Below are 14,060 nucleotides of genomic sequence, written 5' to 3'. Positions count from 1 at the left end.
AATTCTTTAGTTTTTTTTTTTTTCACAAAAGCAGAAAGCAAAATACTTCAATGATAGACCCTACACATATACACATTCCTTTCCAAACGCAAGACAGACATTCAGAGATGTTTCAATCTCCAGCATTAAGAAGCCCCTTTCAGTTCTGTTCATGTACATTGATCTTGACATACTGCTGTTTTATGAACCTTTAGCAATTTTACACTTACCTTTTGGCTTATTGGCATGAGCGGAACGAATATTTTGTGTTAACATCAGCAGCCGCTGTTCCCTTGCATCATGGAGACGAAGATACATCTCTCTCCAGGACTCAAACTCTTCAGCTTTCTCATTCTTAAAGTCCCGCTGACAGTGATTCATCCATATTCGATCTGTGTCCTCAATGAACACCTAAAATAGAAAGTCAGTAATAAGATTACAGTTTCCTGAAGCTGCCACAGTAAACAAAGATGAAAAGCCTAGATACAGAGCCAAAGCAGACCAAAGTACAGCAACACGTGGGAAAATGAAGCCCTGGTACATGGCTGGAGCTGACCAGAACACAGCAGCACATCCCAGATACACAGCTAGAACAGGCACAGCACAGGGATGGGAGAAATTAAGCCCAGGTGCACAGCTGAAGAAGAAGCAGAATGCAGGGTATGGTACGAGAAGTAATGTTATTGGATTCGCTGGGAAACAGTGATCATAACATGATCAAATTTGAACTGATATCTGGAGTGAAGTCACTAAAGAAATTTACTGTAGCAGCATTCAATTTTCGAAAGGGTGACTGACAAACTGAGGAAAACGTTTAAAAAGAAGCTCAAAGGGTCGGTTGCAAAGGTTTGTACTTTACATCAGATGTGTACATTGTTTAAAAATACCATCGTGGAAGCCCAGACCAGATGCAATCCACATACTAATAGAGGTGGAAAGAAGAGCAAACGACAGCTAGCGTGGTTAAAAGGTGAAGTGAAAGAGGCTATTAGAGCCAAAAGATAATCCTTCAAAGAATGGAAAAAGGATCCAAATGAAGAAAATAAGAACCAGCATAAGCAGTGTCAAACTAGATGCAATGCATTGATAAAGAAGGCTAAAAGAGAATATGAAGAAACTTGCCGTGGAGACAAAAACTCATAGGAACACCTTTTTCAGGTACATCAGAAGCAGAAAGCTTGTGAGGGAATTCATGGGACTCTTAGATCATGAACAAGCAAAAGGGGCACTCAAGGAGGACAAGGCCATAGTGGAGAGATTGAATGAATTCTCTGCTTCGGTCTTTATGGAAGAAGATTAAGAGATCTACCTGTATCGGAAACGGTTTCAAGGGTGACGATATGGAGGAACTGAAAGAAATCTTGGTAAACCTGGAAGATGTACTGAGCCAAACTGACAAGTTAGAGAGTGATAAATCACCTGGACCAGACTGTATACACCCCAGGGTACCAAAAGAACTCAAACATAAAATTGTTCATTTGTTGTTAGTGATCTGTTAAAATCATCTGTAGTACCTGAAGATTGCAGGGTGGCCAATGTAACACTGATTTTTTAAAATAGCTCTGGGTGATCTGGGAAATTATAGACCAGTAAGCCTGACTTCAGTGCTGGGGAAAACAGTGGAAACTATTATATATTTAAACAATTTTTTATTGGTGACAGAGCAATAAGAGAACAATAATACACAAACATATTGGATGCAATCAAAATGCTGTCAACCATTACAAGAATATGTTTCTCTTGCACCCCTCACCCTAGATAAGGATTCCCTCCCCCCTCGTATCAACCAAACTACACCAGAAGAGAGAGCTTGGCTCTTAGCCTCTCCCCTTGGTAATGGAGAGGGAACCCTAAATAAACCCTATACTGATGCAAATATGAAGCTATCCCCAAATCTATATTCCTACCCTCCCTAAAGCCACCCCCCCCCCCCTACACTCTCTTATTATGTGTCCCGATCACAGGGTATTAAGGAGTAAACTATGTCCTCTTAACATACATAGTTAATTCATAACATAGATGACGGCGGAGAAAGACCTGCACGGTCCATCCAGTCTGCCCAACAAGATAAACTCATATGTGCTAATTTATGTGTATACCTGACCTTGATTTGTATCTGCTATTTTCAGGGCACAGACCATAGAAGTCTGCCCAGCACTAGCCCCGCCTCCCAAGCACTAGCCCTGCCTCCCAACACCGGCTCTGCCACCCAATCTCTGCTAAGCTTCTGAGGATCCATTCCTTCTGAACAGGATTCCTTTATGTTTATCCCACGCATTTTTTAATTCCTTTACCATTTTCATCTCCAACATCTCCCGTGGGAGGGCATTCCAAGTATCCACCACTCTCTCCGTGAAAAAATACTTCCTGACATTTTTCTTGAGTCTGCCCCCCCCCCCCCTTCAATCTCATTTCATGTCCTCTAGTTCTATCGCCTTCCCATCTACGGAAAAGGTTTGTTTGCGGATTAATACCTTTCAAATATTTGAACGTCTGTATCATATCACCCCTGTTTCTCCTTTCCTCGAGGGTATACATGCTCAGGTCAGCAAGTCTCTCCTCATACATCTTGTAACACAAATCCCATACCATTCTTGTAGCTTTTCTTTGCACTGCTTCAATTCTTTTTACATCCTTAGCAAGATATGGCCTCCAGAACTGAACACAATACTCCAGGCGGGGCCTCACCAATGACTTATACAGGGGCATCAACACCTCCTTTCTTCTGTTGGTCACACCTCTCTCTATACAGCCTAGCAACCTTCTAGCTACAGCCAGTCCCTTGTCACACTGTTTCGTCGCCTTCAGATCCTCAGATACTATCACCCCAAGATCCCTCTCCCCGTCTGTACATATCAGACTCTCGCCACCTAACACATACGTCTCCCGTGGATTTCTACTCCCTAAGTGCATCACTTTGCATTTCTTTGCATTGAATTTAAAGTGCCAAGCCTTAGACCATTCTTCTAGCTTCTGCAGATCCTTTTCACTCCCTCCTGGGTGTCCACTCTGTTACAAATCTTAGTATCATCCGCAAAAAGGCAAACTTTACCTTCTAACCCTTTGGCAATGTCATTCACAAATATATTGAACAGAATCGGCCCCAGCACCGATCCGAGGTACTCCACTACTCACCTTTCCCTCATCCGAGCGAATTCCATTAACCACCACCCTCTAGCATCTGTCCGTCAACCAGTTCCTAATCCAGTTCACCACGTCGGGTCCTATCTTCAGCCTGTCAAGTTTATTCAAGAGCCTCCTGTGGGGAACCGTGTCAAAAGCTTTGCTGAAATCTAAGTAGATTACGTCTATAGCACGTCCATGATTCAATTCTCCGGTCACCCAGTCAAAGAATTCAATACATAAGTACATAAGTAGTGCCATACTGGGAAAGACCAAAGGTCCATCTAGCCCAGCATCCTGTCACCGACAGTGGCCAATCCAGGTCAAGGGCACCTGGCACGCTCCCCAAACGTAAAAACATTCCAGACAAGTTATACCTAAAAATGAGGAATTTTTCCAGTCCATTTAATAGCGGTCTATGGACTTGTCCTTTAGGAATCTATCTAACCCCTTTTTAAACTCCGTCAAGCTAACCGCCCGTACCACGTTCTCCGGCAATGAATTCCAGAGTCTAATTACACGTTGGGTGAAGAAAAATTTTCTCCGATTCGTTTTAAATTTACCACACTGTAGCTTCAACTCATGCCCTCTAGTCCTAGTATTTTTGGATAGCGTGAACAGTCGCTTCACATCCACCCGATCCATTCCACTCATTATTTTATACACTTCTATCATATCTCCCCTCAGCCGTCTCTTCTCCAAGCTGAAAAGCCCTAGCCTTCTCAGCCTCTCTTCATAGGAAAGTCGTCCCATCCCCACTATCATTTTCGTCGCCCTTCGCTGTACCTTTTCCAATTCTACTATATCTTTTTTGAGATACGGAGACCAGTACTGAACACAATACTCCAGGTGCGGTCGCACCATGGAGCGATACAACGGCATTATAACATCCGCACACCTGGACTCCATACCCTTCTTAATAACACCCAACATTCTATTCGCTTTCCTAGCCGCAGCAGCACACTGAGCAGAAGGTTTCAGCGTATCATCGACGACGACACCCAGATCCCTTTCTTGATCCGTAACTCCTAACGCGGAACCTTGCAAGACGTAGCTATAATTCGGGTTCCTCTTACCCACATGCATCACTTTGCACTTGTCAACATTGAACTTCATCTGACACTTGCACGCCCATTCTCCCAGTCTCGCAATGAGATTCGTTTGGCACGATTTACTTATTGGCTTCCAGGAAATTCACTATCCTTTCCTTCAGCATTGCTTCCATTACTTTTCCAATAACCAAAGTGAGGCTTACCGGCCTGTAGTTTCCAGCTTCTTCCCTATCACCACTTTTGTGAAGAGGGACCACATCCACCGTTCTCCAATCCCAGGAACCTCTCCCGTCTCCAAGAATTTATTAAACAAATCTTTAAAAGGACCCGCCAGAACCTCTCTGAGCTCCCTCAATATCCTGGGGTGGATCCCGTCCGGTCCCATGGCTTTGTCCACCTTTAGATTTTTAAGTTGAGTTGAAAAGCATCCACTATCTCTTTACTTCTTTCCGATTCCGCAGATGGAACCTTCCAATCTACATCCGGCAGATTGAAATCTCCCAGCAACAGCACCTCTCTCTTCTTTCCCAACTTTTGAATATCCATGATCAGAACTTTATCTAGTTCCTCCAATTGTGTCGGAGGTCTGTAAACAACACCCACGTGGACAGAGGTTCTATCATCTCTTTTTAAGGTGATCCATATCGCTTCTTCCTTTCCCCAGGTCCCTGTCATTTCAGTCGCTGCAATATCATTTCTCACATACAGAGCTACTCCTCCACCTTTACGACCATCTCTATCCTTCCTAAATAGATTATTTGTTTGTTTGTTACATTATACCGTAACGGCGATTGCCAATACCAGTATGAACAAATACAGAGTGATATTGTGGAAGATTAAAGTCCATGTGTGACAGACACATTGAGGAATCGTAAGGAGGAAGAGTTATGTCCAATACGAGCTTTGGTTTTGTTGTGCTGCAGGTTAAGGCATTTAAGTTGGATCGTTAGGGTATGCCTTTTTGAACAGGTTAGTTTTTAGTAATTTCCGGAAGTTTAGGTGGTCGTGTGTTGTTTTCACGGTGCTTGGTATGTTTGCATCCCATTCATGGGAAACACTGAGCCATGTCTCCGTGATTGCAACAACGTCTAAGTCTGCCTCCAACATCAGGGCTTGAAGGTCATGAACTTTATTGCTTAGGACTGCAAGCATTTGTGGTCATCGCTTTCCATCTACATTTCAGTGGAATTTTTATCTTCTGTTTAGTTTCTTGTTTAGTCTCACTTCTTGCTGTGTTGGTAAGAAGTGATTTGCTAAGATTGTTGTTTTCATTGCTTTCTTTTCTACTGACGCATCTTATCTGTAGCTGGGGGTGACCACTTGAAGTAAGCTGCCTCCATATGCCTCTTGGATGTGAGGTGGATAGATATGGTTCCCAGATCTGTAAAGGTAAAATTATGTATAATCATACCTGATAATTTTCTTTCCATTAATCATAGCTGATCAATCCATAGACTGGTGGGTTGTGTCCATCTACCAGCAGGTGGAGATAGAGAGCAAACTTTTGCCTCCCTATATGTGGTCATGTGCTGCCGGAAACTCCTCAGTATGTCGATATCAAAGCTCCATCCGCAGGACTCAGCACTTAGAGAATTACACCCACGAAGGGACACTCTGCCCATCTCACCACCGCCGAAACGGGGGAGGGGAATTAACCCAGCTCATCCCCACACAAGTGGGGGAGGGGAATCCGTCCAGCTCATCCCCGCGGAGCGGGGGAGGGACACCACACCCGCCGATGCGGGGGGATCTGGCTTATCCTGCAACCGCAACCGCGGGAGGAGCTAAGTGACCCTAACACCGCCGAAGCGGGAGGGGTACAAAGCTGCCCTACAGCCGCACGAAGCGGGAGGGAGTGCCGGCAGAATTTATGTCTCAATCCAGCCCCGTAAAACGGAGGGGAGAGGAATGCAGCAGCTCACTGTAACACAAACTCGTCTCAACTCTTGAAGAATCCAAGTGAAAGAACTTGAACACGAAGTCTTTCTGAAATAACTGAAGACTAAACTTGAACCTGAAATGCAACCAGAATAAAAACAGAACAGTTATCTGGGAGGGGCTATGGATTGATCAGCTATGATTAATGGAAAGAAAATTATCAGGTATGATTATACATAATTTTACCTTCCATATCATCAAGCTGATCAATCCATAGACTGGTGGGATGTACCGAAGCAGTACTCACCCAGGGCGGGACATTGAAATCCCTGACCTCAACACTGAAGCTCCAAACCGGGCCTCCGCCCGTGCAGCCACAGTCAAACGGTAATGCTTGGAGAATGTATGAGCCGAAGCCCAAGTTGCCGCCTTGCATATCCCTTCCAAGGAGACGGATCCGGCCTCTGCCATCGAGGCCGCCTGAGCTCTCGTGGAGTGAGCCTTCAGCTGGATAGGCGGCACCTTCCCCGCGGCCACATAAGCCGCTGCAATGGCTTCCTTGACCCATCTTGCCACTGTAGGCTTAGCAGCCTGCAGACCCTTACGAGGACCTGCAAACAGGACAAACAGATGATCCGATTTCCGGAAATCATTGGTCACTTCCAAGTATCTGAAGATGACTCGTCTCACATCCAGATATTTAAGAGCAGAGTACTCCTCTGGGTAGTCCTCCCTACGAAAGGAAGGGAGACAGAGCTGCTGATTCACATGGAAGCGAGAAACAATCTTGGGCAGGAAGGAAGGCACTGTGCGAATAGTCACTCCTGCCTCAGTGAACTGCAGAAAAGGCTCTCGACATGAGAGCGCCTGGAGCTCGGAAACTCTTCTGGCTGAAGTGATAGCCACCAAAAAGACTGCTTTCAACATCAGGTCTTTCAGAGATGCCCTCGACAAGGGTTCAAAAGGCGGCTTCTGCAATGCTCTTAGCACCAGGTTGAGATTCCACGCAGGCACCACTGAGTGCAGAGGAGGGCGCAGGTGATTAACTCCCTTGAGAAAGCGCACCACATCTGGCTGCGAAGCCAGGGAAGCACCCTTCAGGCGGCCCCTGAAGCAAGCCAGAGCCGCTACCTGGACTTTAAGGGAACTGAGCGACAGGCCTTTCTCCAGACCTTCTTGCAGGAACGCCAACACTGAAGAAATTGGAGCAGTGAAGGGAGAAAGTGAGCCTGCTTCACACCATGCTGCAAAGATACGCCAAACCCTGGCGTAAGCAGTACAAGTAGAGCGTTTCCTCGCTCTCAGCATAGTGGCGATGACCTTGTCTGAGAAGCCCTTCTTCCTCAGACGCTGCCGCTCAATAGCCAGGCCGTAAGACCAAAGGGAGAGGGATCCTCCATCACCACGGGACCCTGATGTAACCGGCCCTGCTCCACTGACAGCCGCAGAGGATCGTCGACTGAGAGCCTGATCAAGTCCGCATACCAGGGACGTCTGGGCCAATCCGGACCCACCAGGATTACCCTGCCGGGATGCTTTGCCACCCGGTCTAGCACCCTGCCCAACATGGGCCAGGGCGGGAACACATAGAGGAGCTCTTGTGTCGGCCACTGTTGGAGAAGAGCATCTACTCCCAGGGATCGAGGGTCCCGTCCTCTGCTGAAAAAGCGCGGCACTTGGCAATTGGCCGATGACGCCATCAGATCTAGGCTCGGCTGGCCCCAGCGCTTCATGATGTCCAAGAACGCCTGAGCAGATAGTTGCCACTCTCCGGGCTCCAAGGTATGGCGACTGAGAAAGTCCGCCTTGACATTCATGACTCCGGCAATGTGGGCCGCTGAAAGCTGCTCCAGGTTCGCTTCCGCCCACTGGCAAAGACTCATAGCCTCCTTGGCTAGAGGGGCGCTCTTGGTACCTCCCTGGCGGTTGATATAGGCCACAGCCGTGGCATTGTCCGACAGGACCCGTACAGGCTACAACACCAGTACCGGGATGAACTCCAATAACACCAACCGAATGGCTCTGAGTTCCAGGAGGTTGATAGACCACTTGCCTCTGCAGGAGACTAGAGCCCCTGCGCTGTCCTTCCCAAGCAGTGGGCTCCCCAGCCCATCAAAGAGGCGTCTGTCGTGACGACAATCCACTCCGGGGTCACCAGAGGCAATCCTGCAGACAACTTGTCTGTCTGCGTCCACCAGCTCAGCGCCTTGCGCACTGCTGGGTCCACGGGAAGGCGCACAGCATAATCCTCCGACATCGGAGTCCAGCGCAGCAGCAGAGATAGCTGTAGTGGTCTCATATGAGCCCTGGCCCAGGGCACTACTTCCATCGTGGCCGTCATAGAGCCCAACAGCTGCACGTAGTCCCAAGCCCGAATAGGAGAGGCTACTAGGAACTAGTCCACCTGAGCCTGAAGCTTGACAATCCGATTGTCTGGCAGGAACACTCTGCCCACTTGGGTGTCGAATCAAACTCCCAGATACTCCAGGGACTGAGTCGGGCGCAGCTGGCTCTTCTTCCAGTTGATGATCCATCCCAGGGAGCTCACAAGAGCAACTACCCGGTCCATAGCTTTGCCGCACTCTGCATAAGAGGGGGCTCGGATCAACCAGTCGTCCAGATAAGGATGGACTTGTACTCCTTCCTTTAGCAGGAAGGCCGCTAAGACCCCCATTACTTTGGAAAAGGTCCGCGGAGCAGTAGCCAACCCGAAAGGGAGGGCTCTGAACTGGAAGTGTCGTCTCAGGACTGAAAAACGCAGAAGGCGTTGGAGAGGAGGCCAGATGGGAATATGCAGGTACGCTTCCTTGATGTCCAAGGAAGCCAAGAACTCTCCTGCCTTCACTGCCGCTATAACAGAGCGGAGAGTCTCCATGCGAAAGTGCCTCACTTTCCAGGCCCGATTGACCCCTTTGAGGTCGAGGATAGGCCGGACAGAACCTCCTTTCTTTGGAACCACAAAGTAAATGGAGTAACGTCCCTTGCCAATCTGATTTTTTGGCACCGGAACGACCGCACCCAGGCGGATCAGGTTGTCCAAGGTCTGCTGCACTGCCACAGCTTGACCGGAGACTTGCAGGGAGAGAGTACAAACCCGTCTCTTAAGGGTTGGCAGAACTCTAGCTTGTAGCCGTCTCTGATGACTTCCAGCACCCACGCGTCTGAAGTTATAGTGGTCCACTCGCCCAGAAACGAGGACAGCCGTCCTCCAATCTGCACTGGGGCGTGGACCAAGGCCCCGTCATTGGGTACGAGACCCTGGGGGAGGACCGGAGGGAGCACCTCCGGGACGGCGGTCTCTGCGAAAGGAATGCTGCTTGGGGGAGAAATTCCTCTTGAAGGAAGAGGGGGCAGAGGAACCCGACTTGCCCGGGCGGTACCGACGGGCTTCCAGCAACCGTCCTCTGGAGGTACCGGGACGAGTACTAGCCCGAGCCCTGACCTCTGGTAATTTCTTGCCCTTAGACGTGCCGAGATCGGTCACGATTTTGTCCAGCTCGACCCCAAAGAGCAGCTTGCCTTTAAAAGGCAATCTAGCCAGGCGGGATTTAGAGGCGTGGTCAGCAGACCAATGTTTCAGCCAAAGCCACCGCCGCGCAGAGACTGTCTGAGCCATGCCTTTAGCTGAGGCTCTCAAGACATCATACAGCAAGTCTGCCAAATAGGCTAAGCCCGATTCCAGGGCCGGCCAATCAGCCCTCAAGGAAAGATCCGAGGGGGAAGCCCGCTGCACCATAGTCAGGCACGCCCTGGCCACATAGGAGCCGCAAACTGAGGCCTGCAAACTTAAAGCAGCTGCCTCAAAGGACGACCTTAAGGCTGCCTCCAATCTTCTGTCTTGGGCGTCCTTTAGGGCCGTGCCACCTTCCACCGGCAACGCCGTTTTCTTAGTCACCGCAGTGATTAAAGAATCCACGGTAGGCCACAGATAGGCCTCACGTTCACTCACAGCCAAAGGATAGAGGCGGGACATAGCCCTAGCCACTTTAAGGCTCGTTTCCGGGACATCCCATTGAGCCGCAATTAAGGTGTGCATGGCATCATGCACGTGGAAGGATCTAGGCGGGCGCTTCGTCCCCAGCATAATGGCAGAGCCAACAGGGGCTGAGGGAGAGACGTCCTCCGGAGAGGAAATCTTCAAAGTGTCCATGGCCTGTAAAAACAGGTTGGGCAAATCCTCTGGGCTAAAAAGCCGCGCTGCAGAGGGGTCATCCGCTCCATCCGAGCGGGGATCTATCTCCTCCAAGGAATCCGCAAAGGACCGTTGGGAGACCTCAGACACGCTGCCCTCATCTACATCGGAGGAGACAAAGTCCTCCAAGGCCTGGAAATCAACCCGAGGGCGTTTACCTCTGGGAACCTCAACCTCTTTATCAGAAGAGGGAGCAGGGGCAGCGTTTTGCATGAGGAAAGCCTGATGCAGCAGCAAAACAAACTCGGGGGAGAAACCCCCCAGACTGTGCACTTCCGCAGCCTGGGCAACAGCCCTAGACGCACTCTCAACCGGCGCTCGCAATAGCGGGGGAGAGACATGCTGCGCATCCAAAATGGCGTCCGGCGCGAAACTCCGCGAAGGAGCCGCGCGGGAAGAACGGCGCTTAACTTTAGCCGCTTGTGCCGTCGCCCAAATTAAGGGCGTTCATGGCATTAATGTCTCCAACCTCAAGGGCGGCCCACGAAGAAGCCGTCCGAGCCGCGTGGCCGGCCAAGATGGCGGAGGCGAGGAGCGGGGGATGGGCGTTTATGGCGGGAAAAAACCGCCACGCCGGAGGAACGACCGGGACATTCATCGGTCACTAAACTGTCACCCATCAAGGGCGAATCAGGTTGTAAAACCCCCGCATCCCCTCTAGAAGCGCTCCAGCGATCCGGGGAGCGACCCTTTGCGCCCTCGCCCTCCGACGCCATATGCCACGAGGAGAAGAATCGGGGAACCCCCTGCCCGCTATAAAAAGGTAAAATTACCTGCTTGCCGCTCCGAGCTGTAACGAACTGGTGTCCCAGTGAGTAGCTGCAATGAACGTTTAAAGAAACGTCGAATTAAACGCCTTTAAAGACGTTTAAAATTTTTTTTTTTTTTTTTTTTTAAACGGAGCCAGCGGGAGGGGGGAGAAAAGGAGGGACCTGGCACCACCAGGTTTGCACTTGCTCAAAAGAGCCCTCAACCCCAGGCCTCAACAAAACCTAAGGATTAGGCTTGGAGGCCTAGCCAGAGCTGCTGCTGTGTGTGACCACCACCTGCTGAGATAGAGAACATACTGAGGAGTTTCCGGCAGCACATGACCACATATAGGGAGGCAAAAGTTTGCTCTCTATCTCCACCTGCTGGTAGATGGACACAACCCACCAGTCTATGGATTGATCAGCTTGATGATATGGAAAGAGTTTTTTCCCTCTTAGGGGACCCTCGAGCATCCTTTGCCTCCCATTGAGCCAATAGGTGGAACTGGTTTCTCCAATGCCAATACGCCGGAAAATCCTGGTGAGACAGCCAGGATTGTAGTATGCATTTCCTCACCACTAAGGCCATTTTCTGCAACAAAATTATTATGTGTCTTCCTGGGTCCCCAAAAGTACCCTGCTTATCCAATAAGAATTGATCCACCGATACTATCCCTGGGAATAAAGTATGTGTAATGTCATGTAATGTATCAACTGTGACCAGAATCCCTGAATCGTAACATAATGCCACAGCATGTGCAAATGATTTTCCTCTCAAGAGCACTTCCGACAGATGGGGGTCAAGAGTCTACCCACTTTAAATAAGTGTACTTGTGTACCATAAGCTCTAAATAAGACTCTAAAATAATATTCCCTCAGCCAATTGCTAGTGGTAAGGGAGGGGATTCCCCTAATATTAATCAATAAATCACAACTTTCTTAGATCACCCCTAGCTCTCTTTCCCAGTGTGCCTTGATTAACCTATATGGCTTTGATTTTTCAAGCTGGAGAAGAGCCTTATGTGCTCCTGATAGAGTAATTGAGCGTTCTGAAATGCCAGCTGCACTGTATCTAAAGAGGTCACATAATGTCAGAACTGACAATAAGCATAGTGATGCCCCTATCCACCTTCCAGCTTCTGTTGAAGCTCCATAAAAGAAAGAATATTTATTTATTACATTTGTACCCCCGCGCTTTCCCGCTCAACACAGCTTACACAGTAACAAGAGAATATAATCTGTAGTACCAGAATCAACAAAGGAGGTATATGATGGGACAAATGAACAAGGAGTAAATGGGATAGAAGCGGTGTGAGAGAAAAGATAGGGATAGGTAAGGAGGTGGGGCGATAAAGGAGAAGTTGGGACCTTCAGCATCCAAGAGGTGTTCTAATAACAGCCACCCAGCTTGCTCCTAGGCCATAAAAGATTTGTTATCTACACCTGGTTCAAAAGCTAAATTACTTCTTATAGATAAGAGATCTATGACCAGCTCGCTCCCCACTAATGTGCCATACAAGGGACTTCCAAACTTCCCAAAGTGGACACAGCAGTATACTAGTCCTCAACCACTGTGGAAGGTGGGCCTTACGATGACGTAGTAAAGAAAAGAAATTATAAGAAGCATAATAAGTCCTTTCCAATTCTAATGGGGTAAAGCAAGTTTTATTAAATATCCAGTCCTGAAAGTGGCGTAACAGAAAGGCTTTATTATGCACATGCAAATTCGGTAACCCTAACCCCTCTGTGGAAACTATTATAAAGAATAATACTATGGAACACTTAGACAAACATGGTTTAATGCTAGAGAGTCAGCATGGGTTCAGAAAGCTTTTGACACAGTTCCTCATGAGAGATTCCTGAGAAAATTGAAGAGTCATGGGATAGGAGGCAATGAGGCATATTTTCAAAGCACTTTGGGAGGCTAAGTTCCATAGGTTTCTATGGAACTTTGGGAGGCTAAGTGCTTTGAAAATATGCCTGAATGTCTTTCTGTGGATTAGGAATTGTTTATTGGACAGAAAACAGAGGGTAGGGTTAAATGGCAATTTTTCTCAATAGAGGAGGGTGAATAGTGGAGTGTCAAAGGGATCTGTACTGGGACCAGTGCTATTTAACATATTTATAAATGATCTGGAAAACAGAACGAGTGAGGTGATTAAATCTGCAGATGATACAAAACTATTCAAAGTTGTCAAAACACATGCGGATTGTGAAAAATTGCAGGAAGACCTTAGGAAACTAGAAGACTGGACATCCAAATGGCGGATGAAATTTAATGTGGACAAATGCAAAGCACCTAGCTGAGGCCATGGCTACCAAAAATACTGTCTTGAGCATCAAATATTTAAGAGAACAAGCCAACAAAGGCTCAAAGGGAGGCCTGGTATGTACCGAAAGAAGAAAATTGAGATCCCAAGCTGGAAACATGGATCTAGGAGGAGGACAGGTAAGTCCCGCTCCCTGAACATAGTAACATAGTAAATGACGACAGATAAAGACCTGTACAGTCCCATCCAGTCTGCCCAACAAGATAAACTCATTTTACATGGTATGTGATACTTTATTTGTATACCCAAATTTGATTTTTCCTTGCCTTTCTCAGGGCACAGACCATAAAAGTCTGCCCAGCACTTTTCTTGAACTTTCCATATCCATTCAGTTATGATCAGGGGATAGACCATAGAAGTCTGCCCAGCACCGGTTTTGCTTCCCAAATTAACATCTGGATGAGCGGCCAAGGACTTCCCTTTGATGCAGCCGCGAAAACAAGACAATGCTGCAATCTGCACTTTAAGAGAAACAAACGCCAAGCCTGTCAAAACCGTCCTGCAAAAAAATCTAATATCTGAGCCACTGAAGCTCAAAGAGGAGAAACGGCCCTATCGGCAACCGTGACTAGAACACATGCCAAGTCTGAATATAATTCAGAGAAGCGGAACGATGCTGCAAACAAAGCATTATGACAATCACATTTGCCGAGTAACCTCTCTTTGTCAACTGTGCCCTTTCAAGAGCCAAGCCACAAGACAAAAACGAGCACGATTTGGATGAACTATGGGTCCCTGAATCAGGAGACCAGAAGAC

General features: G+C 48.0%; 1 protein-coding gene across 1 annotated transcript in view; it reads right to left on the bottom strand.

Moving 5' to 3' along the window:
* Positions 1-14,060, bottom strand: part of ELOA (elongin A) — a gene marked incomplete at its 5' end in the record, with an annotated part of 55,410 nt that overhangs the window by 7,910 nt on the left and 33,440 nt on the right. Inside the window, one exon of the mRNA XM_030217939.1 lies at positions 210-390. Coding sequence (XP_030073799.1) covers positions 210-390 — 181 coding nt within the window. The remainder of the gene's footprint in view (positions 1-209; positions 391-14,060) is intronic.

Source organism: Microcaecilia unicolor, chromosome 11 (assembly GCF_901765095.1).
Source record: "Microcaecilia unicolor chromosome 11, aMicUni1.1, whole genome shotgun sequence".
Lineage (NCBI taxonomy): Eukaryota > Metazoa > Chordata > Amphibia > Gymnophiona > Siphonopidae > Microcaecilia > Microcaecilia unicolor.
This window is presented reverse-complemented; position numbering and strand designations above follow the sequence as displayed.